Here is a 27,363-nt window from a genome sequence, read left to right as displayed (position 1 = left end):
CCAATCTAAAGAAAATTTGCGAGACATACCAGGCCATTGTAGCAGAATTTCAGAGCATTTAAATTCCAGACCGTGATCAGCATCAATGAAAGTCTCATGGCGTATAAGGGCAGACTGTCATGGATACAGTACATCACGTCAAAAAAAGCAAGATTTTGTATAAAGTTTTACCAGCTTTGTGAATGTAAAACAGGAAACATTTGGAATATGGTTTTGTACACAGGGAAAGGGACAATGTTTGATCAAAAATACAATCAGTACAGCACTGCTATTTCACTGGTGCTGATAGATGCTCTGCTGGATTAAGGTTACTGTTAAAACAATTTTTATACTTTGCTAGAGGTACTTGACATCTTGCTGCAAATAAAGACTGACGCATATGGAACAGTGCGTCCCAACCGTCGCAGCATGCCTAAAGACTCTGGCAGTTTGGTCGACGACAAAAGCAAGATGGGTGGCATAGACCATGTGGATGAAGAATTGACTTTCTATCTCGTTATGCAGAGGCAACAAAAGAAATAGTACAAAAAGACATTTTGTCACCTGATGGAACAGTGCATTTGGAATGCACTTGTTTTATATAAAGAAAAAGCTGGCGAAACTGTATCTCATGGCATCATTCAAAGTATCTGTAACTAAAAGGTTTACATATAATCATTTCATGCTATGCAGCTGCAAAAATACTGAATACTGGTTTTAAATCAGTCTTCTTTTAGTGAGATGCAAGTTGGCCATTGCCTATAATATGATGTCAACTTGTACGATTTATAATGTATAAACATTTTTAATCTGCTTTATGTCAAAATATGCCTAGCAGGTATTCATGATGTCTACAATTAGTATCTACATTAATTTAAGATGGATTATTTTAAAAACTACAAGAGATCATTTGTAACACTTAAGTCCAAAAGAACCCAAAAGTGTAATTATTTTGACAGTTGCACTGCTCACTATGTTAATAAATTTGTGTTTTTTTGTTTTTTTTTTTTTAATATACAGTTGGGGTTTTTTGACTTAAATATTTTATGGTTAATAGTGCTGCTTCGTTTTCTTGTTGGACTTATTTTATTTGTGTTTTTCTCATATCGTCATGTTTTCAAACATTAAATACAAGCTTGAATTCATTATTTAAATACAGCACACAATCTAAGGCCTATTTGAATTAAGTTGTCAAAATTGGTCATTACATTAATTGATTAAACAGTAAAACAGTTGAAAGATTAATCATTTACAAATTAATTCTTTGTGGTGTCCCTAAACCCATTATTAAAAAATTAAAAGTTTTATCAACCACCTAATCACAGGATGCTGGCAAGTACCTTATACAGTTAAAGATAAATATTCTCCAAAATATATCTGTAAATGTATTTTGCTAAGCCTGACATTTATATTCACTAATAATACAATAAAGAATAATTTCCGCGAAAAGATAATATGAAAAGGAAATAAACAACAAGGGCTCATTTTGTATAGTGTTGTTTATCTGGCACATATGAAAGAACTTGAGTACTGCTTAAAGATATACTACTTTACTTGTTTGTACTCCTTAGTGAGCAAACCAGATAGGGCTGCATACTGTAAAATACAATACCTTAAAAGCTTAAAAATAAGTTCATTTTTCTAGTCCAAGCTATTTCTTCATAATATTTGCATATAAAAGTCTGCCCCATGAAACTGTGTTTTGAAGTGAAGCATATTATTATACAAATTTAAAAAAAATAGCTAGCCTGCTCTTGCGTTTTACAATGGAGCTAATGTAGACAGACAGACAGATACTTCATTGATCCCAAGGGGAAATTCACAAGGGTTCCTTTGAAAAACCTTAAAACTTACTCCATACGTTAACAATGGCGCAGCCTAGGACTCGATTTAAGAAAGCATGATTTCCATGTTTGAGGCATGCTTATAACAACAAAAGTAAAGTGAAAATAAATTTTATCAGAGATCTGTACGTCTCTGAAGAAAAATATGTTCCTTGCTCATTTGTCTACTTGCAGTGGCAACTGTGGGTGGAGATATGACAACCCAACACTGGCCTGTTACTTTCTATATGGTTATATTATAAAGCCTACAGACTGAGATGCACACAGTGTGTTAGCATGGTAAAAAACATACATCACAGTTTCATTGCACCCATGATAAAATATCTGAGTTGAACAGAATATGCTGCTCTGTAGTCTTAATGAAACCCTTACAGTTTTAAAAAGGCCCAGCAATATTTTATTTAGTGTGGATTGCACATGTAAGAAAACAGATACAATTTCAGCAATATGTGTATAATCTCAAGACATAAATACTTCCTAACATTTTTGGCTTGAAAAACTGACTCATTAAATATTAAGGCTTTTCTTGATAAAGAGACACCACTAACAAATGCCACTTAAAAAAAAAAAAAACACACACACAACACGCTGGGGCAGGCCGATTATTATTTATTTATTTTTTAATTTAATTTAAAAGATGTGCTTCACATTTGAAAGCAATTTCATGTGGCAAAATAATATATGCCATGATTATGAACAGCAAATAACTGACTTAGAAAATTCCAAACGTATCCTTCAGGCATACACAGGTATAATATACTAGTATCATAATATACTGGTCAGTTTTAGCATTGCTATCATATTACTGGACCATCTCAGTGACATCCATAAAAAAAAAAAAAAAAAAAAAACAATTGCTGATACTTTCCAAAAGCTCTGAAAATGTATGAATTTAAACACAAATCTGAAAACATACATGTTAATGGTGTTAGAAAATGTGGTATCTGTCATCTTTACTAGTCATAGTAAAAAATTTCAATTTATAATCCAGTCATTCTGAAATAGTGTATACAAAAAGTGTACACAAAAAATAAATAAATAAATAAATAAATGAAATCAAATACAAAATTACTTCACCTACTTTTCTGGCATTATAAAATGCAAAAGTGACCACAGTTCCTTCAGGGAATTCTGCAGAGGTGTACCAGTGATTAGAAGGCGATGGTTTGATTTGAAGTCAACCAGAGTTTTATAAAGCAGGGAATCATCATTCTTCAAACGATGAGCTTCATCAACTCCAATAAAGGCCCAGTTAACATTGCCAAGAAATGTCTAAGTAAAAACATGTGAAATCATCAAGGATTGAAAAAACCCTAAATGACAGCGTTCTTTAATGAAAAATTGTACTGAAGACAACAAGTAGCAGACAAACTTTACATTTAATCACAACAATAACATGGAAACTGTGAAAATAATGAAAATAGATACCTTATCTTTAAGTAAAATTTCATAAGTTGTTAGTAAGATGTTGTACTTCAAACGTTTAGTCTGTAGATGCATCCATTCATGAGTTCGAATCTTCATGAAGGGGGGTGGGGGAGAGAAATACACAAAAACACTTTGTAAAAGAAATCACATTTTTAATACACTGCAAACTAATTTAGTATAACATATTTACAATTGGCCATTCTCATGATTAATATTTCTCTCAGTTTAAATAATTACGTTGTCCATATATTTAAGGATCTACGCTGTCTTTAGATTAAACACATAAGATAGACTAAACAAAGATGTGTTTCAAATATTCTAGAACCATACCATGCTCCTGCTGTTTATATCTCCCAGATAAACTACAACATTCATCTGAGGAGCCCATAGTAGAATTTCTCTTTGCCATGAAGTAAGGGTAGAGAGTGGAACGACTAGTAGGAAGGGTCCGAATAGCTGATGTTCATGGAACAAATAGTTGAGGAATGAGATTGTCTGAATGGTTTTTCCTAGTCCCATTTCATCTGCCAAAATACAGCTGTTCCCTCTAAATGGGGGGAAAAAATTGGTTTAAGAAACATAAAATAGCTATATTACTTTTTTTGTACACAATGCCTTGTGAAAACCTGCATCTTATGTTCATTGTACTAGATACAGTAGATTACATTTTACATTGCAATAGATCATGTTTCACAGATATCACAAATTACCATTATATGTAAGAGCTGTTGATTTTCTCTTTGTCACTCTCCCATATGTTCCACATATTTAGATGTATATGTTCATTGTCTAATAAGCATATTAAGTTCAGGGTTGTAGGAAGCTAGCACCTAAACTACAAGTAATATGCACAAGTTAGGAAAAAAAAAGCCAATTTTAATTTCTGAGAAAAAAAAAAATTCCCTCAGTCACGCATCCTTATGATACACTTTTACAGCTGATTTCAAAATTTTCTGCTTGGTCCGTTTCTACAAACTTACCATTACGGGTTTCTGGGTGGGAGGAAACTGTTTCCTTGTGACTCTCAAATTTACCTATGGGAGGCCCATTTAAATTATGGTAAAAGCAATAAAATAGAAATTTCAATAATTTAACTTTCACAGTTAAATTGTGAATTAAGTAGATTACTGTAACAAACTCTTACTTTAAAAGCATTCCATTTTATCTTTAACATGGAATGGATAATTTATATTGGAAAAAAGTTAGTTAGCACTTGTGTACCAAAAACATGTGAATTTAAAATATATACCAGAAATTTGCATGTTTCTTGTTCCTAAGTCAACATGGATGCATTAAAAAGTAAGATGAACTGCAGTAATGTGTGCCTTCACTGAATTTCCACAGACTGGGGACTAGCTATTCTCGCTTCCAAAGACTTAATAACTTGTGATAGAAGATTTGCATGTTAAGGCAATCAAGATTCAGCTGATCCTTTTACATGAAAATATAATCAATTTCAAATATAAAGAACAAAACAATTTAAAGATAATCACTAAATTACTCTGTTTATTTTCAAGCCTGTACAGCCACCCTATTCAAATGGAGGCCCGTGGGCCACATGCAGTGCTGAAGCAAACTCCAAGCAGCATAGCCGAAACAGAGAAAAACCAAGAAAAACACATTTCGCAAACTTTCAGAAATTCCTACATACTGTAAATTCCTAAAGTAGTACAAGCCCATGAATGTAACACTCCACATAGCCTAACAACATTCAACCCACAAAGCTGCACATTCACACTGTTGTGTGCCTAGAAGTGGTGTTCGTTGTCTGTGATACTGTGATTTTTATTTTTTTTTGGTGACAGTATGTGCAGTTACATTGTACCAGCCCTTCGGCCATGAGAAATGGTTGGCATCTACTACATAATGAATGATTCTAGAATCAATTGTGTGCTGAGACTTAGTTCTGTTCCATTTTCATCACATGAGTGTAATCATGGGTTTTCGCAAAAGAACCTAATTGTTCATGATAAGCAGTGTCTCCGCATTTCACCTCATACGTTTGGTTGGCCCTCCACTCACAAGCTTCGATCCTGCAGATTCATGGCTGTTATGAGGATCACCCATTGACAAGCTAAGACCGAATTAGCAAGACTATTTGATGAAAACAAGCAAAAAGTTTGGAATTTTCTTTAAAACACAATCAAATTAAGCACTGCTTGCTTTGCAGAACTACTTAAATTATTAGAGGAATGTAAAGCTTGCTATTAAGCTGCGGTTAATACCCTTCAGTTTTAGAAATTAGGTGTTTGTAATTTTAAACTGTCAAACACATTATTATACAGTACATCTATGTGAGTGGGGTAATGATAGGGCCACTGCTTCGCAATAAGGAAATCATGGATTCATTTAGTGGGTCCTCCCTGCGTGGATTGATTAAAGTTCTATATACATGTGTAGAATTATTATTATACTTTAAAAAATCTTCAACGTTATGTTTTTTCACCAAATCTACAAACCATGTAGGCCTAGGATACTAGGCCTCTATATACTTTCAGAGTACCTAAAACTTGATACAAAAGGCAAAGTATACTTACCGCCAGCTTTTTGTTTACAAAATAAGCACTGCTAATCACATGTTGAATTAAAATGAAACTACGCTCGCCCAGTGTGCAGTAGACATTGTATTCATGTATGTTAGTTACTGCTGTCACTTGAGTTTGTGCACTGACAGCTTTGATAGAATTGATAGTTCTTTATTCCGTTAAATGCACTTTGTGATGTGCCAGAGTCATATATGACCAAAACATTTTATTTCAAAAGGGAAACAAATGTTACTTCTAATACTGTGTATTTTGTTTTTATGCACTTTGAGATGTGCCTAAGTCAGACTTGACCAAAATGTTTTTTTTTTATTTTTATTTCAAAAGTGGAAAAACGTTTTGCCACTACCTGAGATTCTATTCTGTTACAGCTTCTTTAAGTGTTTTATGTACTTGATCTGCCTGTGTCAGATGTGACCAAATGTAAAAGGGAAACAATGAATAAACATTACTAGTTTCTCAATAGATTAATCTGTGTTGGTTTAAAATTTGAAGTTACATGCTGTTTATCAGCCGCTGAAAATGTCTGGCCCAGCTAAATTTCTTGGTTTGAAAATCTGGTCCAACTGAATTTGTAATTGAACGGCTTTACTGTACATTGATCAGAAAGCTTTTATAATTGATGCTAGAAACCTTGCATACACTGGTACTTCATTTGTAAATTTTTCATACACTTAGTCATCCTTTAAGAAATTACTGATAAAACAAATTTAAAAAGGTATGTATTTAAATTAAGAGTAATGAAATAGTTTCCCCCTTCCCCAGCTTTTAATGTTAATCAAATTTTAACCTTATTTTCTTACTACAAAGAGAAATATTAACTTTTATCTCTGACCAGTAGATTAATTTTTAATATTTAATGCCTAAAAGGAATATTCCATGCAAAAATTACATTTTTTAATATGTTACAGCATTGGTTACCATTGGTTTGTACTACATTATAAACTATTTGCATAAATAAATTTCTCCACCATCACTATAAACCACAAGGCCAACATATAAATATATATACAATTTGTGGGGGGACTACTAAAGTTTACAGACACAACACAAAAATTAAAAACCTAGGCTTATAGCAGTGTTTGCTTAAAGAGTGATGGACATTGCCAAGAGAGGTATAACTCAAACCTCTGACATATCAAACACTTGCAATATTTTTGCCAAACCCAGATTTATCAAAGATGTGTTTACTTACTTGCACCAAGAATGAGCCATCCAATTTAAACTATCTAACTGGTAATCACGAAGTTCTAGACCATCACCTCCAATGTATGAAGGTTGTTTTTTCATAGGAACAAACCTTGGCCTTTGTTTCAATACCTGGAAAGAAGCAATAAATAAAAAAAGAAAAACTTTTAGATTCTTCCGTCTTTTATACCTGGCTAAGGATATGCATTTGTTGCTCATTAAAATATTTAAACAAAACAAAAACTTCAAAAAAGAAAGTAAGCATCAGCAATAGTTAGTGACCTCTATCACCAATTGCATGATCAGTACCTCCTACTACAGGGATGCAGTTTTAAAGAATCATTTTGTAAAATGTTTAGGACTGAAATGTATACCTATATTTAATTGGCATGCTGAGAAAAGGACTTATACTGGAGGTTAGTATTATACTTGCAAGTTTGCACATTTACAGTTGTTAGTTTGTGTATTACATATTTTTGTTGTTTTGGCTAAGGCCGACATTAGGTTTTCATATCAAAATTTAATGCCAAGTAAATGATTATTATTTTTTTTATTCCATTTTACTCACTCTGACAAATCTACAGGAGCCATCAAATGTTACAAAGAAACAGTTAAAAAAAGCATAAAGTCTAATGCTCAATATAATTCTTGGATCAGCCTGAAACTTCACTAGTTGCTCACCAACTCAGCTTGTAAAATCCAAGTTTAAACTTCATAGAAATCCTAATTTAACTTATAGATGTATTTTATATTACATACACTGTTCCTTAATCAATTCTCTGTAATTACCTAGTAAAAAATGTTAAGACTTGTTATATATGTTCTGTGATTTTTATTTCAAAGCAATAAGACTAAAAATGATGGCCTTTAATGTAACGTGTAGGCTGTGTTAAATTTGCACCAGTCATTCTTTAGTTTTCAAAACAAAATGTCATCTTTATCACATCTGACCATCAAATCTTTGTTCATAGTGTAGATACATTACACTCCAGATGGGCTTTAAAAGGATTCTTTGAGTAACAGTTCATTTTATACCATACTCCCAATACATGCTAGTGTTACGTAGAGCTCCAGACATGGTGAACAAAGTTTTTTTTCATAAATCATGTGTCTGTATTATTTTATATCCACCTTTGGCTTAATTTTTAAACTAAAATGTTCTCCTCCTACTTATTTGTTTTATGCTTAGTGACGGACTTTACCACCAATGACATTTCACTACCATTCACTGTAAAACTGTAAGTGACAAATAAATCTAAATCTTTCTTTGAAAGCTATTTGTTCTACATTTTAACAGTTTTACTATGCAGAAAATGTGGCAATTATTTTAAGGATTCACTGTGCAAAACGTACAACTTTCTGAACTAGAGAGCCAGGATACTTGTGCAAAAATCCTAATTCTTTAATATTCTAAGCATTTTCTCATAACATTAAAAAATGTCAGATTACTAAAAAACAATTTGAATTTCATTTCTTAGAAATAAATATGTCTCAAAAGAACTAAATTTCAGAATACAATTTGTATTTCATTAAAATTAAGGAATTGGTATTGTGAAAACTACTAGAAATATGAAATATAGACAGCTAAAATACAGGTTAAATAGAAAACCATATTCGGATAAGCTTAGTACCTTACAGTCTCTGGATGGAATTGTTTTTGACTGATTTCTGCTCATATAATCATCAATAAATTTTTGAAATTTCCTTGAAATTAATGCCCCATCCTCCCAGCTACACTCAGAGTATGGAAGACCCTGCCATTTACAAAGATAATCTGGATATCCAGCAGCTGATTTTTGATTAGAATGAGCTGAAATAAAGAAAAAAAAAAGAAAAAATACATTTGGTTAATAAATGAAGTTTTAATGACAGATTAAAAGTATAAAAACCCTGAAAAATATTCATAAAATGCTAACAGCAAAAAGTGAACACTAGAACCTATAATCAGTTGTAAAATATGCTGGCATTACAAAACAATATTCAGAAGATTTCTTCGCAAATGGCCACTCAAATACTGTAAACATTTATTTAGGTAATTATTGGTCATTTGTGAAGTAAGCTGAAAATAAAGGCAGTAAGTAATCTGATTAAGCACAACAAATCAAAACTGCAAGCTAATGTATGTTAAAAATAAAAACAAAAAAAATAGCTAGCTGAAGGTAATAGCTTAGTTTGAGCTCTTTTTTTCCCTTACTGTTGACACAAGTGTAAATTTCATCGATATGAAAAGTTATAAAAGTACAGATAACATTTCAGTAATTCAAAAAGAGAAAGCAAATTAAAAACCAAGTAGTTAAAATAAAAAAAGAGTGCACTTTCATAAAGAGAAGATTTGACATAGTCACCAACAAAATCTGACCTCTAGTGAAAGGCTTTGATTACCAAACCAGCAATAACTGCAGACAATTGCAAAGGGTAATTATATTTTTACACCAAAAATTATGAAGCAAGAGGTGTTTTCCCAGTATAATCCTGAACAGATTCAATTTGTCTGTAGCACCGCTTGGGCTCTTTCCTTATGTTTACAGATGATAGATGGTTTTAAAGGTTTCCATGTGTGATATCACATGTTCCCATTTTGCTCAATTAATTTAAGTTGTTTTTATTAATGAAAACCATAAGTAAAATAATTTAAAAAAAGGATCTAAGTGGGAAAAAAAAACTGAAATTAAAATTGTATATTCAAAAACAAACTAAAATAAACTAAAAATAGTAAATGAAAATCTTAACGTTTCTATTTTTAAGCATTTCTGGAAACTCCTGCTTAAAGCTTACAAAAGAGGGACAGCAGAACAGCCCTGATCTCAGGATTCAATTATTAATACTGTATCATATCCTTAGAACACTGACATTAAACTGACAAAATTATTGTTTCTTATAGCCATTCATTCTGAATGTCATTTGCTTTGAAGTAACGTTGGTTTGTTCAAAATTTCAAAGCAGCATATATCTATATTTATATCTATTTATACAGTATCTACTGTATATATTTATAAACATAAACACAATATCTGACAAAAGTGAGTACACCACTCACATTTTTGTAAATATTTAATGATATCTTTTCATGGGACAACACTGAAGATATGACACTTTGATACAATGTAAAGTAGTCAGTGTACAGCTTGTATAAATAACAACTGTCCCCTCAAAATAACTCAACACACAGCCATTAATGTCTAAAACGCTGGCAACAAAAGTGAGTACATCCCTAAGTGAAAAATGTCCAAATTGTGCCCAATCGGCCATTTTCCCTCCCCAGTGTCATGTGACTCGTTAGTGTGATGAGGTCTCAGGTGTGAATGGGAAGCAGGTGTGTTAAATTTGGTGTTATCACAGATTTCATTTTCCAGCAGGACTTGGCACCTGCCCACGCTGCCAAAAGTACCAATACCTGGTTTAATGACCATGGTATCACTGCGCTTGATTGGCCAGCAAACATGCCTGACCTAAACCCCATAGAGAAACTATGCAGATAAGCTAAAGGCCACTATCAAAGTGCATCTCCATAAAGCTTGTTTGTAGAGGGAAGCATGAGGTGCTCTAAAATTTCATTGTACACAGCTGTGCCAACTTTGGACTTGATAAAATATAGTGGATCAACACCATCAAATGACATGGCTCCCCAAATCATCACTGACTGTGCAAACTTCTTGGATTCTGTGCCTCTCCACACTTCCACCAGACTCTGGATTTCCAAATGATATGCAAAATTTACTTTTATCTGAAAAGAGGACTTTGGACCACTGAGCAATAGTCCAGTCAGTTTTCTCCTTAGCCCAGGTAAGGATACGTCTGTGTGTGGTGGTGGCTTTTGAAGCACTGACTCCAGCCACAGTCCACTCCTTGTGGATCGCCCCCAAATTATTGAATGGGCTGTGCTTCACAGTCCTCTCAAGGCCAGAGAGTTATCCCTGTTGCTTGTGAAATAAATAAAATTTTCGATGATATTCAAATTTACTGAGATGCACCTGTATATCTCTCTATCATAATTTCAGTTGCTATGGTCTGTGCATTTGTCACATAATTACTTGGAAGCCACTATGGCTAGAACTTTGATCATGGTTTTGATTAAAAGCTCATGACCAGATACATTACTGAAATTTCAGGTAACAGCAACCAGGGCAAAGTGATCTGTAGGAGGAGGATTATAACAGCAAAATGATCTCAAAACCAAGTGACAAGTTGTAAAGAAAATGAATGGCAGCAACATTTACTGAGTATCAAGAAAATTGTAGAGGCCAATTGTGACAGACAGTATCACAATAGTAAAAAGAGCAGTGACATCTACTGGGTGTCAAGTGCCGAATTAAAAAAAAAAAAAAAAAGGAAAGAACTACTTTACAAAGATGGAGAAATGAATATGACTGTCAAAGAAGTGTTCAGAATTCATAATCAAATGTGAGATCTTATGTGTGTAAAAAACTGGAAGAGAGTTTACTGTTCTTTATATTTAATCTTTTATGTTACGTTACACAAACTGCTCCCACTGCTTACATACTTTCTAAAAACAATGCATTCCCAAAAACAATACAGGATTTTTGTTAAATGTAATTACTGGTCATCAAACTTTATTAAACTGCATAAAGGGCGGCAAAGTGTGAACCAAAAATAATTAACTTGGGTGGACCAGACAGGACTGGAAAAACATTTCTTTGCCGCTCCATGATACACCAACTAAAGGCAATTGGGGAAAATGTCATAGCAGTGTCTTCAACTAGCGCTGCAGTGCACACTCAGCTGTTGGGAAAACAGTACATTCCATTTATAAAATCCCACTGAATCTGCATAAAAGTTTAACTACAAAGATAAGCCCAAGATCACAGAACTATCAGAGACGCTTGATTTTACTGATGAAGCTTTGATGCTCTGAAGCCTTGCCTTAACATTTACTGCTCAAAATCTACAAGACATTTCCTACATGAACATACCTTTTGCAGGCAAAGTGGTCATATTTGGTGTTCATTTTAAACAAGCCCTGCCTGTTGTTCGCTACAGAAACAACAAATTAATTAAAGAAGCCTTTTTAAGAATAATCCCATTTAGATAATCCTATTTTGGATTAACCACAAACATGATAGTAGACCACGAAAAAGCTGATTTTGTGCTTCAAATGGGGAATGAACTCCTCTGTCTTAAGAGCAACACCTGCTTTGACATTAACATACAATTAAAAAAAAATACATACTTCAGTTCAGTTAATATTACTTCTGAAGACGAAAATGATAACCTTATATCCCCCCTTACATTCATTAACCCTCTGACACCTTCAGGACTGCCACTGCACAAACAATCTTGAAAAGGAGAAATATACATGGTTCTTAAAAGCCTTAATGGCAAAAAAGGAATGATCAATGGCACCTCATATATGATACAGAATCTCCTTTTATAATGTAACTGAAGTTTAACTGAAGTTGAGGTCATCACTTGATCTTTCATTGCTGAGATGATATTTTTTTAACCTTGCATGGATCTGCCTACTGAAGAATATATTTTTATATCTGTTAATTTATATATTTTGCTACTTTGTGACATATTCAATGTTTCATGATTTTCTCTTTTTTCAATAAAAGATTCTTTCATTTTTAACTTGCACTGTCCCCACCAACTCATTTTCAGCTTGATCTATATAAGCCAGAACAAGTAATACATTATAACTTCTACAGGAACTAAAAGAAGTCAACTATTCAGAACATAAAAGTATCAGCAACACCTAATTTATAACAAAACTTTTATTTACATTTTATTTCAGGACCACGGGCTTACTTGTTTCACTAACAACTAAATATTTTAACAAAACACTATTTGAGGAAGAAAATTACTGTCTGATCAGAATTCAAGCAATTAAATCAGAGTATAGCCCAAGTTACAGCTGTTTAGGAAAAATCAGGTCCACCATCAACATGACAAATATTTCAACAAATACTCAAAACTTATTTACAGTAAATTGCTGGTCTGAAGACCAGAAAAGACACTTTCTGTAAAATGTACATAAAAAAATGTGTAATAAAGTGAACAGTGGAGCGCAATAGATTATGATACAAGATCAACACTGAGCACCTCTTATCAGATTCCAGTTACAACAGGCTAAATATCTCCATGTCCTTTTTCTTAGTAGTTACTTTTCTAAATGTCTAAATAGCAATGATGCATAATTTTATCTCCCTCACCCAAATTTCTTGCATTCTTTTCTTTTTGGAGAGCTAACATTTTTGTGTCTGGTTTGATTTCTGTCTTATGGTGTTGGGTTAGGAACTGATGGATGAGGCAAATCCAAGTACAGTAGGTCTTTGGATGCATGTAAAACATTGCTGCATATAAAATGAAATGCGTTTCTCGCTGTATTTCTGAAATTCCAGAATATGTTCCTGCTTTTTTAAAGTATGAATGATTTAATAATTTAGTTGAACATAATACGCTATTAAAAAAGGTACATGGTTAAAAAATCTGTATTAAAAATTCCAGACAGACAAGTATATTTGTTCAACTTCATGAACAAATGAACGGCATGGTTTGGGCCGGAATAGTTTAAATAAAAATGGACTTTCAATAATACATTTACTGTATATACTCGCATATAAATCACATCTTGAAACCCAAAAAATCGATCATAAAAATCAGACCCGACTTATACTGTATGCCCATTCAAAAATGCGACACTTATTTTTTTTATTTATTTATTTATTTTTTTAAACATCTTCGTACCCCCTCCAATCTCACATCAGTTTCTCAGACACATCGAATTTTGTTGCAGCAGTGCAGTTACCAATTTCTTCCGCTACTTCAATGACTTTTGATTTAAAACCAACTTCATATTTTCTTCTGATCGATTGCTCCATCATAGATAAGGGATGCTCTTACAATAAAGGTGTATGAGGGTGTGAGATACAAAAAATAAAAATCAATGCAAACATTGCTTCGGGATAGTTTGGGTACATAGGCATTATATTTAGAGATAAAGAAGGCATATTTATACTGTAAAATTTGCAAAACACTAAAAGTACAAAGTCAGAACTGTAGAAAGTATAATACAAATAATAAAAATGAATAATAATATGAACAGCACACAGCACACGTGCGAGTGACATGAGTGTCTCTTTTGGATTCCAAGAATCATTCGGTTTCACTGTTCATTTTAACTTCACTGCCTGATGACATATTCATTTCATCATCAATGCTGATAAGAAGCATCTCGCATTATGAGGCCTGGAGAAGACGTGTTTGCGCTGTTGCCCTGGTAACCTTTGGGCCTGACAGTTATGCAAGACACACCTATATCGTTTCCTGAGTAAGACTCGCCACGAATATTGTTGGCACTTTTACAGCCCGACTAAACCTCGGGTTTGCCATGAGATGCACCTATACCCTTGTGCAAGTGACACTTGGGACAAACACTTTTAGAACCATTTTTACTGCCAGAGTGACGCTTAGGCCAAAATAATAAAAAAGACCCCAAAAAACTCTAAAGCACCTTTTAGAATATGAAACATGTTATTCTGTCAGCTCAGCTGTGCCACAACCAAGAAAAGTCTTTAGTGAAATGTATTTTTTATTTATGGACAAGAGTTTTTTGTATTGTTAAACAGTGATGGGTGCAGGGGGTGAAGGTTTGGGTGGGAATGATGTTAATCAAAAGAATGCTTAATTACCACAAATGTTGCTGAACAGCTACTTTTTACTTGTTTGTGCCCCTGATATCGCTTCATTCCTACCAATTGGTCGTGGCACCAGAAAAATAATATACAACCAAGGAAATGCTGAAAAGTAATTGGAGTGTACATTACAGGCCCTCCCTGCATTTTCTACCCGTGTCTGCATGGGTTTCCTTCAAGGTGCTCCAGTTTCCTCCCGCAGTGTAAAAATACGTAGGTCAGGTGGACTAGCAACACTAAATTCGTCAGTGCGTGTGTGTCTGTTCATCCTGCAATGGGCTGGTGATCCATTCTTGCTAGGTCAGGCTGCATACCCCCACAACACTGATTAGGATTAAACAGGCTTAAAAAAAATAGTATAGTACATTTCTGGTGTAGCACCTAGCTGTCTGCTTTTCATTAACACCACCGAACTGTACTCAATACTGCTTACTACTTAAAGGTGTTCTCTTCATGTATTTGGATTATGACTGTGTTATACAAAATCTAACACCGTTTTAGTTTATTCACTTTCATTATACACTACACTGCTTAGTAATTCTCATAACATGTGAAGTCACCAGTAAATAATGCAGATTATCTAAGGAAGTCAATACTGGCTCTTTGTTGTTACCTAGTGAAAAAAAAGATGTTTTCAGTTAATGAGGAAGGCAGAAGACTTACCACTGATTATTTAATGATACACTACAACATTTATGTAAATGCAGCTGTATAAAACTTGACAGCATCTCCAGTGCATGATTTGCATCATAGCATACTTAACTATACAAACATCAACAGGGCTTTTGTGATTACATGAGGAACGGGGTATACATAGCTCATTTATTGCAGTGTTTCTTTCACATTTCAATAGCTGAGACTGGCACTCTCAGCCATATGATTAGTGCCAAATAACGATGACTACAAAGAATTTTTTCCACATTGTTTGTCTGTTATTTTGGGACTTTGGCAATGCGTATGGCAGATTTCTCTTCCCCACAAGCACATCCAGAGTCAATCTTTCTCAACACGGAACATTTCTAGTGTGAACTGTTACTTAGTTATTAACTGTTATTAACTGTTACTTATTTTAGTAATTGGCAATAATGGATTCAATGAGGTTATCAGAAATAAACTTGATGCACTAGGATTAAAAGTTAAGACGGAAGTAAAAAATTTAGGTGTAACCGTTGACTGTAATCTGAATTTTAAATCGCATATTCATCAGACCACTAGGACAGCATTTTTTCACTTAAGAAACATAGCAAAAGTTAGACCTCTTATATCATTGAAAGATGCTGAGAAATTAATTCACGCTTTTGTTTTCAGTAGACTAGATTACTGTAACGCACTCCTCTCAGGACTACCCAAAAAAGACATAAATCACTTGCAACGAGTGCAGAATGCAGCTGCTAGAATCCTAACTGGGAAAAGAAAATCTGAACACATTTCTCCAGTTTTGATGTCACTACACTGGTTGCCTGTGTCATTCAGGATTGACTTTAAAATACTGCTTATGGTTTATAAAACCTTAAATAATCTCGCTCCATCTTATATATCGGAATGCCTGACACGTTATATTCCAAATCGTAACCTTAGATCTTCAAATGAGTGTCTCCTTATAATTCCAAAAGCTAAACTTAAAAGAAGTGGTGAGGCGGCCTTCTGCTGTTATGCACCTAAAATCTGGAATTCGCCAGGCAAATACAGTAGAGCACTTTAAAACACTGCTGAAAACACATTACTTTAACATGGCTTTCTCCTAACTTCACTTTAACTTAATACTGATACTCTGAATGTTCAATTCATCATAATAACTATTCATAGTGGCTCTAAAATCCGTACTGACCCCAACTCTCTCTTCTGTTTCTTTTTCCGGTTTCTTTGTGGTGGCGGCCTGCGCCACCACCACCTACTCAAAGCATCATGATGCACCAACATTGATGGACTGAAAGCCAGAAGTCTACGTGACCATCATCATCAAGTTCTTCCATGAAAACCCTAAATACAAAGAGGACTGTTTGACTTATGTTAGGTAGATTGCCCAGAGGGGACTGGGCGGTCTCGTGGTCTGGAACCCCTACAGATTTTATTTTTTTTTCTCTCCAGCCTTTGGAGTTTTTTTTTGTTTTGTTTTTTCTGTCCACCCAGGCCATTGGACCTTACTTATTCTATGTTAATTAATGTTGACTTATGTTTATTTTTTATTGTGTCTTCTATTTTTCTATTCATTTTGTAAAGCACTTTGAGCTACATTTTTTTGTATGAATATGTGCTATATAAATAAATGTTGATTGATTGATTGATACTGAATTTCAAATTTCTGCCCCCAATACCCATTGGTAATGTGAGCTTTGCACTGCATTTTCACACATCTGACGAGTGATCAAAAAGTTTTGAGCCTAAGCCTGTCAGTGGTATTTTATTGTGCTGATTTTTAAATGGCCAAACATAACCTCCTGTTTATTAATATATGAGAACAACAAGTTTCTACTATTTGTTTTAGAAACGATTCAACATTTCTGTCAAAAACTGCAAAACCAAGTACTGTGCTCACAAAATTTCTACCAACAGACAACTGGCCTAGGATCAGGGCCAGTCTTCTTAATACGTCACCATCAAGAGTTGGACTGCAGAATGCAGAGGTGACCTAATGTCTCTCAAAGATGGAATAGTCTAGCTGGTGTTCAATGCCACAAGAAAATGTTACCAACTAGAAGCGAGTCATAATGAAATAGTGAGAATTAAAGGTGCATGAGATTGCAGAATTAGTAATGGGTCAGATGAGGTCATTCTTCCAAAACAATTAAACATGAACATCGTGGCAATTAGTAAAATGAAGTATCACAACATTACATTTTCAAAGGAGAATATCAAGTTGATTAATTTGAACTGGCACAAACTTGAACTGGGTATGAAAATTGAATACAGTTAAAATTCTAATACAACAAATATTTTTACAACAAAGTATTTTTATGGTCCCGACAGCTTCCCCATACTACGAAGTACTTTCAACAGATACTTTCATTACAAATACCTGAATGAATCATCCACAGCGCAGTTAGTTCTGTGGCCGCAGCTCAGTTGTGCCCAATGATCCCCAAACAGAAACACTGTGATGCTTGTTCAACATTCCTATTAATGCAGCACTCATTCAAGAAAATGTGAGGTTTGTAAACTCTCTTGGGGCCTCCCCAATTAGACAGCACGCCGAAGAGCATCCCGAAGCGCGATCACCGCGTCTGTACGGGGCACCAGCAGGCTTCACAGCTATCGTGCATCTCTCCGCCAAAATAAACAGAAAAGGTCTCGATGGGTGATGCAAGGTTAGGAGCATGTAAATTGTGATTGCAGATAACAGGATTACTTGGTCACTGACCTGGGGAGTGGGGGTCTCAAAAGAGTTCAGAAACCTCACAATATGAAGAAGGATGATTCAGCTCCTGATTGATAACTGTGCTGCCCACTACATGCTTCCACATTTAGATAATGTTTGCATTGAATTCCTCCCACCCAATTGCACAGCAGTGCTTCAGCCATTGGATTTGGGCATCATTTGCACCGAGTGTATTATCGCAAGGAAATGCTGAGAAAATGCCTCGTCAGCATAACTTGTAGGCAGGAGGAGATTAAAGTTAACACGAAATAAGCTATTGAAATGATTGCAAACACCTGGATACAAGTTAAAGAAAGCACTATAGTAACAAATACAGAATCTCATTGCAACAAAATTTTCGTTACAACTAAATATTTTTTAGGTCCCTGGGAGTTCGTTGTAACGGAATTTTACCTGTATATCAGCATTACTGAGACAAAGTATCAGATGCATGGCAATTCTCCAACACCAAAGAAATTCTAGAAACATCATGCTTACAACTTTTATTGTGATGTTGGTGCTGTGATCCATACTATTTAAATGCCTTAAAAGGCACATATTACTGATTGAAATTATTTCAATTTGCTTTATATTTTGTAGCAATCAGAAAAAAGCAGAAGAGAAAGCTGCAAGTATTTTAATTTGCTTTATACTTTGATGCAAACGAAGCATAGAAAAGAAAAGCTGAGGAGAAAGCTGGAGAATATCACCTTTTCGGTACATGACAATGTACCCACTTCTTGGGTTACAAAAGGTGATCTGTGAATTAGAAGATACTACATTCACCCAGTTCTCCAGACTGTTCAATCTGCCTATTACCCTTAAAAGGTCAGGCTCAAAACTTTTGATCACTTGTTGGACAAATGAGTCTTTGGCAAATTTTCAATTATTGTTTCAAGTTATAATTTTACTATTACAGTACTTTCAAATTCTGTACTGTAGAAAATAACTGATCAATGTAATTAGTTTAAAACATTGGGTCCGCTGTATGAAAGAAAAATTACTTACAGATTATTCTTTCCACTATCTGATATTGTGAGTGAAGGTCATCCATAAGTTCTTTCTGGCAGTTTAAATATTCTACATCTTCAGGAGATGCTGATTTTAGCCTAGTAGAAAGAGATATATAGTATTAGATGTGACACTGCAAGGATTAAAACACAAAAAAATGAAACTGATGTTTAATGATTTAAAATTCTGCTATGGACTAGGTAAGGAACACACTTCAATTCACCTGCATTCCAGGTTTGTTGTGCAACAGATATGTGCAACCCAGGGAAAGCAATCACTGACTGATTCAGAGTTTTAGTTTAATGATTATTCATACTGTGACACCACCTTGTAAGAACATCACGGTCTTCAACAAAATGAAAAAAATTGGACAGGCTCTAAAGTCTAGAATTTGGATCAACCCATGTTCAACTAAAGAGGAACAGAATAAAATAAATACCACAAGTTTGCGTTGTGTTGTAGAATAACAGCAAAGCTAAAGAACATTGCTCATTTTGGTGCAAACTGAACTTTATCAACAAAGTCAACAAATTACAGAAGGTACAGACACCAAACTAAAGCTTAAGCATTACTTGATACTTTCATGTACGGCAAGGACTCAATTAATTGAGAACTAGTAAGCAGCATCATGGAAATATATGGTAACATGTTGGTATCTGTATATGATATTCGCTGGTATTACACCATCAGTAGCTTAAATTTTTCTTATATATGTATTCAAGGTGAATTACAAGTTTAGGGTATAGTAAATCTGCTTACATATACATTTTTACATTTGGGGCACAGACAGGTTAAGGGACATAGTTTTGACTCAGAGGTGGGAAATGAACAGGCAAATTTGGGGCTTAAGGCTTGGCTACTACATTACACTGTACTTCAAGATCAACGAGCAAAGGTCACTTACCATCTTTTTACATCCTGCTCTTTTTTCTTAAAATTATCAAGTTTCTTCATTCCTTTAACATTCTGCTGTTTAAGTGTTTCCTCGCTCTCCCATGTATTATGAATATGTGACCATCCCTTCCATTTGATTAAATACTGAATTTCTCCTGCTTCCTTTTTTGGGTCAAAACCAGCATTTGGATCACCATCTGTCTCAACTGCATAGATGGTTGTTGATGCACCAGTAGCTAAAGTAAATTGTGAATGTGACACAGCAGAACAAGATTAATCAAAAAACCTTGAATTAACTACAAACTGACAACTGTAAGACAAAACACATTTAATGCTCTCTAAATTTTCAAAATGTGCAAAAAAAAAAAAAACCTATCACAAGCAGTAGCTTAAAGTGGTCACAATACATATTTAGTAGTTATTCAACTCAAATAATTAAAATAAACATACAAAGCACTTGAAATGATGAACAACAGGAGAATAACCTTCATATTTCTTAACACAACTACAGTATGTCTGTAGTACTAAGGTGTTGTACCGTGTTAGCCATTATGAATGTAGTGAGTCAAGCAAAATGACACCTTTTACTGGCTAACTAAAAAGTTTTTTTTATTTTTAATAAATTTGCAAAAACCTCAAGTAAACTTTTTTCACGTTGTCATTATGGGGTGTTGTGTGTAGAATTCGGAGGAAAAAATGAATTTAATCCATTTTGAAATAAGGCTGTAACATAACAAAATGTGGAAAAAGTGATGCGCTGTGAATACCTTCCAGATGCACTGTATATAACATAAGGTGTCATTCTGCTTAACTTCTCACTACTTAATGCAACTACTAAACAAATATGTCAAAACTACTATACAATGTTGTTTTTGAGAGAGGAGCAGCATCAGAAGATAGAAGCACTATATTAGACCAAAACTACTCTCACTTTGCAACAAGCAACCCAAACAGGAGACCAACAGCATTTTGCAAGCTTACCTCCCTTCCTTCCATTTCTCATTTCCATTACTTTTTCTAATGTCTCAAACTCATCTTCTTCTGGTTGAGGAACATCTTCTCCACATACTTCCACTAAGTCATCAGAATCAGTTTTCATGTCCTCAAGCTCTTTGTAGCTCACATTTACAGTTGCCTGACGGCGGGGGCCCTTCTTGTCATTGCATTCATCATCATCATCCTCAGATGACGAGCTTACCTGCTTTTTTTTCTGGGACTTGACTTTTTTACCATTACGTGCATTTAATCTAAGGAAGCAAAAAGTGGAAAATGTTTTGGGTAAAAACTGAGAAATAATATAACTTGCATTAAATAATTCACCATTCCTATGTAAACAACTCAGCCTGTTTCACAAACACATGCTGATCCAGAATTTACTAGTATACTTCTGGATCTAAGGCAGTTTGTAAGCAACACTGGACTCTGTTGTTCTGGGAAACTCAACCTGGGAATTTACCATAGACATAAACCCAGACAACTGTTATGCAAGTAAAACAGCATCACAATCAAATTCAAGACACTGAGGGTAAGTTTAGGAAACCAAAAAGAAAAAAAAAAATCAATAGCATAATTCTGATTCATACTGCTTTTTATCAGACTCTTTAGGCATGTAATGTAACGATAGAGCCTTATTTGAGTAGTTACAAGTAGTTTATGAAAACTGATTTAACAGCTGGTTTCCTTGTACATTTGATAGAGATCACAGAGCTCAGACCACCCTTTCAGCACCTGATGCTGTATGTTTAGGTTGAAGGGGCAAGATAGGATCGGTCTCCCAACTTGTACAAATGATTTAGGAGATTGAGAATGATCCTTTTTCATGGTGTGATGTTTAGGAGTGACTGAAGTCATTATCTTTGTTAACTTATGGGGATATTGTTAGTAATCAGAAAGGTGTAATCTGAAATAGAACTTCCACCCCTTTACTGTGAATCATACTGGCTACTGCCTCTGCTAACAAATTAGCACATGGAAACGCACTGCAACTAGATCTTAAGATGTCTTTTCAAAGATCACAAAAATTTGCAGCTCAGGCTGTAAACAAAGTGATTTACAAATTGGGTTTTGCTCTTTCCTGAGAGGACAAGGAAGAAATTGACCTAATTCAATAGAGTCACTTTGTATGAAGACTCTGAAAGTATCATAGTTAAAATCAAACAGGTTTTGATGGACTTTGATGGTGGATGTGGATATAGGAATGAATTGTGACAGATAGAGTAATCATACTTCAGGCTTTCACATATTCACTTGCTAGTTAATACAGTTTTCCACTTCTCAGAGAAGGATTTAAGCCTGTGTTGACTTGTCATAACAGTCAAGGCGATGCAGCCTCTACAACTGAAATATCCACAGAACATTCAGGTTTTGAAAAGGACAAGAACGGAACAATGCTAAATGCTACTCGTGTTTACACAACATTTGGCAGCTGTCTGGTGCACAAGTTTGGATTCAAGAAAAGCTTCAATCTAGCTGATATCACACAATAACTGGGCAGGATGTGGACTTTTCATCTATACGGCACTGCTGGGCGATAAAACAAAAATTTTTCAAAATTATAACGGTTTCACAGTATTTGACAGTATTTTTTTCCCCATGCATGACTGGATATTAACCACATTATCCACTGTAATTACTGCAATAGACTGGCTAAGAATAACCTAGTCACCTGTCATGAGAATTGTACATTGTACAAAAAACATTTTAATGTGCACACAAGTATTAATACAGATATGCATTTCCCCATAAAATGATAGTTTTCAAGGGGGTGGCACTAATGAAGAGAAGGAATCACACTGCATGACAGTTGCAGTCAAAATACAGAACCCTTTTATTGAACAAATTTTGCAAACAACTTAAAACTATAATTTTGCCAACATATTTTCAACCATCGAAAGAGGCATTTAGACTCCAGAGGTGCTTTTCAAAAGTTGTATTGCACTGAACCTACCTTAGAAAAGGAATAAATAGTAAATATTTTTGGTAAACCAACTACACTTTCTGTTAATGTTAACAGTCTCTTTCCACTGACACGTTAAAGTGACTTTTTCAAACAACTTTACCATCATTAAACTGCAAAATATTAATAAAATAAATAATAGTGCAACTTCCAGTAATAATACTATTTCTTCAATGCTTCAAGCCCAGGTACATTACACAGTATTCACCAAATAAAAATAAAATAAAACAAGTACAATTTGGTAATGACATCTTTACCAACTGATCCATCATATTGCAAATTGCATTAATATGGACCTTGCTTCAAGCTAAGCTATATACATAAATAATACAACTGCAACTTGCCTTTATAATGCTATTTGTTGTATAGCCGGTCCACGGATTAAAAAAAAAATATGGCCAGTTTTGAAATCCAGTTAGCCGTGTCCATCTCCATGGGCAAGACTGTAGGGCCGCGGGGAGTTGAAGAGGTAATTGGGGCAAGTCGCACCTGCATGTGCGGGTGTGATCATTCTCAATCGCTTCATTGGCTTACTAAGGCATGTGATTAAGGCACTGCATTCATGGAGACATACATTTTTGGGCCGGCAGGACAGGGGGAAGGAAAAAAGAAAAGATAGAACAGAAGGAGGTTAAAGAAGGGAAAAGGCAGTCATGGGTAGACAAACCAGACACCAGGAAGGAGAAGGCAGCATGAGCTGGGTCTCCGTGAGGGAGCGCAGGGTGAGGCGCACAAGGGGCTGGTTCACCCCACTGACTAAGCATGTAGAATGGGGCAAGCGAGATGTAAGGCAATAATAATAATACATTTTATTTATAAGGCACTTTACATTAGTAGTAAATCTCAAAGTGCTACATGAAAAAATTTAACAAAGACAAGATAAAAACAGAGATAAAACAATAAATAGTGGCATTCTTGTTAATATGATTTCCTAAATAAAAAAGTCTTTAGCTGTTTTTTTAAAAACAGCCCACAATCTGCTGTGTTCTCAAGTTCTCTGGTAGGGCATTCCAGAGCCATGGAACAGCCACTGCAAAGGCCCCCCAGTGGATCGGAGGAGCGAGTGAGTGAGCGCGACGGAAGACGGGAGATGTGCCGACCTATGACGGTCTGGTTGTGCAGTGTGGCAGCAGCCAAGCTGGGGGTCGGCAGAAAGGAGTTTGTGCTGCAGAGGCTCCACCGGCAACAACGGTGATGGGTGAGCCGGGGAGACAGAAGGTGGTGGGCTGTGATCGGATAAGGAGAGAGACTGCATTTTAACATCTATTTTAACAGACTTATTTATTTATTATGGATTTTATTCCCACATTTCACTGGTTTTATGGACTTGCTGTTTATTTGGGTACTGTATTTTTTTTTGGAACTGCACAATGGACACTTGCTTTTACTTTGCCTGTTTTTAATAAAAGCACTTGACCACTTTCCACCATCCCCTGGCTTCAATGAGATTCGACAGCTCATCTCGGTCATAATTATAGACGGTGTTGGTTCAACAGATTCCCACATGGGAAGAGGGAGTCTTTAGGGGACCGGCATCGTCACACTATTACACAGTACCCAGGTACATTACACAGTATTCAAGTATTGGGAAGAAGAAAAAAGTGCTACTTGGCTTGCCGTATTATTCAGTACTATAGAAACGGCAGTCACAAATTTTAAAATAATGGTCCACATCCGACCTTTTAAAACCAAAGTATCTGCAGACAACATGACACCCTTTTTCAGTAAATGTTCTTCTGTGTCATCATGTTCAACTTTATCGTCTGCTACAGCTTCAGTTTCGGAATGCTCTCTGTCCATTTTCACCACACAATACCTCCACTAATGCATGTACTCTGTTGCATGCATGTTTAGCAGTGTAGCTGTGAAAAAGGTCCCCTCTTAAATAGTTTCCCGCTGTGCCACATTCCAAACGTTGTTTAGGCTATTTAAACCGGTGTTGTAGTATAAGAAAAATCCATATCATAACAAAAATTTAAAAACGGTTCTCGTTATGAACCGGTATACCTCCCAGCACTACAATAAGGAAGAGTTTGTTTGGGCTTCATAAATATTTACTCTTGTGGTCATGGACTAATCATATGAAAAAAGCATCAAAAGGAATTCTAAGCTACTCATTATTTTAATTAGCAACAATTTAATGTCCCGAACATTGAGCATGCATTTAACAAAAATAATATTTATTTATATAGCACATTTTCATACAAATAATGTAGCTCAAAGTGCTTTACATGATGAAGAGAAAAAAAGAAAAAGTATAAATGAAAATAAGACAACATTAATTAACATATAATAAGAGTAAGGTCTGAAACATTTGTTACCTGCCTCAGTTAGGTTTAAATATTTTTATATATAATATATATATATATATATATATATATATATATATACAGTATTTACTAATACTATATATATTGTAATATATAAGAATCTCTCATTGTCAAAGTTCTATTTCATCATCTAATATTTGACAGCAAAAAGGACTGCTGATGAAGCAATCTTGCATTTACATGTGACCTCTGCTGATTCATTTAATCAATCTGCTGATATTTGTAACTTTCCTACTTGCTCTAAGATGAAGAAATCAGATAAAATGGAACAGGGGATACAAATTAAGGTTACTAAACCTATGGAAAACTTAGAAATGCCAAGAATCTTAAACAGCTTTACTTTACAATTTTAATCTAAAAGGATTTTCTTAGATATTCACCTATTTGGAGGTTTTCTGCTCTTTACTTTATGGTTGGGTTCATAGTCGGAGGCACTTTCATCACTGATTCCACCTTCTTCTGATGAGTTCGAATCAGAATCTGAACCAGAGCCTGATTCAGATTCAGAATCTGATTGGGAGCCGGAACCAGAACCAGACATTTGCCAGTCTTCACTAAAAGTAAAATTAAAAAGTTAAAATTCACAATTAGTTTCAGGACAAATAATTCTACTATTTTTTATTAAACTATGTGATTAAAAACTTGTTCCTAACAAAACACACTTTTCAAGGATCACCAACACTTGCAAATAGGAAGCTAAAATTGGAAGACCTCTATGTGCAACTCAATGTTTCTTAACATTTTATCTCTGCTTTTATCAGGACTTGGGATCAAACACCTAAGTGGAGAATACTACTTTTTTATTTCAGTCAGTGAAATGATTAAGCATATTCCAAAATGATCAGTACAGGGATATAGGTATACTTTCATAAGCAGAGAATAGCAAAAAATCCAATAGCAAAAGTAGAACTTTTTCTGGATTAGGTCCCCACACAATACTCCAAATGTGGTCCAGGTGCAGGCATGAAAGTCCAAAAACTAAAAGCAATTCTTTTAATTTTATAGAAAGATCAAATTAGTTTCTTCTAATTTCCTAATGCCAGTTATAAGTTTTGTGATAAAGTATGTGAAAAAATACAAAAAAATGGATTTATGCATCTAAAAATGACTTTGAAGGTATATTTAAAAAAAAAGTGTAATATCTTACTCTTTCCGTTTCTTCTTCCTTTTACTTTTACTTGATGCATCATCTGAGTCCTCACTACTAGACGAGTTCTGCAAAAATTAAAGTTTAAAAATAGAAAAAATGCTATCAGGTTTAATTTTATACAACTAGAAAAACTAGCACTGCAAGAATTAATTTTAAAATTTAATTTGTTTTTTTTTTTTAGTTATGAGAAAATACATAAACAACAAAGAGGGGAGTGTAAAACTGTGATTTATTAAATTTTCCTTCGAAACCATGAGATTTCTGTAGATTACATTCAATACTTTAGACAAAAAGTCAATACATTTTTGATAAGGAAAGTAAGAACTACTAAAGACTAATTCTGTATTTACTTTTATATGTAATTACAATCTTTTTCCTTGAATGGGATGTCCATTTGAGTGAATGAACACAATGTTTTTATTCTATGAAAACCAGTATTTTTTTTTCCAAATTTTCAGTCACCTGAAGTCATTTACATTTCTGACATACAATAAGTGTCCCAGTATTACATTACACTTAGACATGTTAAGACAATTCTGAAACTTTCAAGAAGTTCACCATTCTGTAGGACAGAGGTGTCTTTAGTATTTAACAGAGTATTACTGAACATTTCTTTAAAACCCTGTGAATTATTTCTGGGGCACTTTAGATTGGTACAAACTGTTGGTTTTGTTTATCCCTTTAAAAAATGACTGAAATAATAAATGTTATTTTCTAAAAAGACTGAATTGTTATTAAAATGATTCAATAATCACTCCCAAATCTACTCAATCCAATACAAAGTTGCACAGGTGCCAGAACCTATCCAGGCATTCCCCTAATGAAAGACAGGAAAGATTCGCATACAGGGCACCAGTCTTCGGCAGGCATATTTAAAAACACAGTCACACGAGGACCAACTTTGAATTGCTAATTAATGTAACCAGCCTGTCTTTACAGATCATTGAGACGACAAATGGAATACCCAGAAAAAAACCCATGCAATCATGGGGAAAACATGTTATTCGTTAAGGACAAAATTGTGGCAAATGAC

General features: G+C 34.6%; 1 protein-coding gene across 4 annotated transcripts in view; it reads right to left on the bottom strand.

The window, feature by feature from the left end:
- The window catches only part of chd1 (chromodomain helicase DNA binding protein 1), a 181,755-nt gene that overhangs the window by 83,818 nt on the left and 70,574 nt on the right, over positions 1-27,363 (bottom strand). For all 4 annotated transcript variants that reach the window (XM_039758926.1, XM_039758928.1, XM_039758925.1 and 1 more), the window contains exons 5-14: positions 26,328-26,395; positions 25,561-25,734; positions 20,876-21,141; positions 19,905-20,130; positions 18,998-19,098; positions 8,614-8,792; positions 6,990-7,114; positions 3,582-3,798; positions 3,252-3,341; positions 2,905-3,095 (exon numbers count right to left, since the gene is read on the bottom strand). In XM_039758926.1, coding sequence (XP_039614860.1) covers positions 2,905-3,095; positions 3,252-3,341; positions 3,582-3,798; positions 6,990-7,114; positions 8,614-8,792; positions 18,998-19,098; positions 19,905-20,130; positions 20,876-21,141; positions 25,561-25,734; positions 26,328-26,395 — 1,637 coding nt within the window. The remainder of the gene's footprint in view (positions 1-2,904; positions 3,096-3,251; positions 3,342-3,581; positions 3,799-6,989; positions 7,115-8,613; positions 8,793-18,997; positions 19,099-19,904; positions 20,131-20,875; positions 21,142-25,560; positions 25,735-26,327; positions 26,396-27,363) is intronic.

Source organism: Polypterus senegalus, chromosome 7 (assembly GCF_016835505.1).
Source record: "Polypterus senegalus isolate Bchr_013 chromosome 7, ASM1683550v1, whole genome shotgun sequence".
Lineage (NCBI taxonomy): Eukaryota > Metazoa > Chordata > Cladistia > Polypteriformes > Polypteridae > Polypterus > Polypterus senegalus.
Note: the sequence above shows the minus strand (reverse complement) of the source record. Positions and strands in the feature narration are given on the sequence as shown.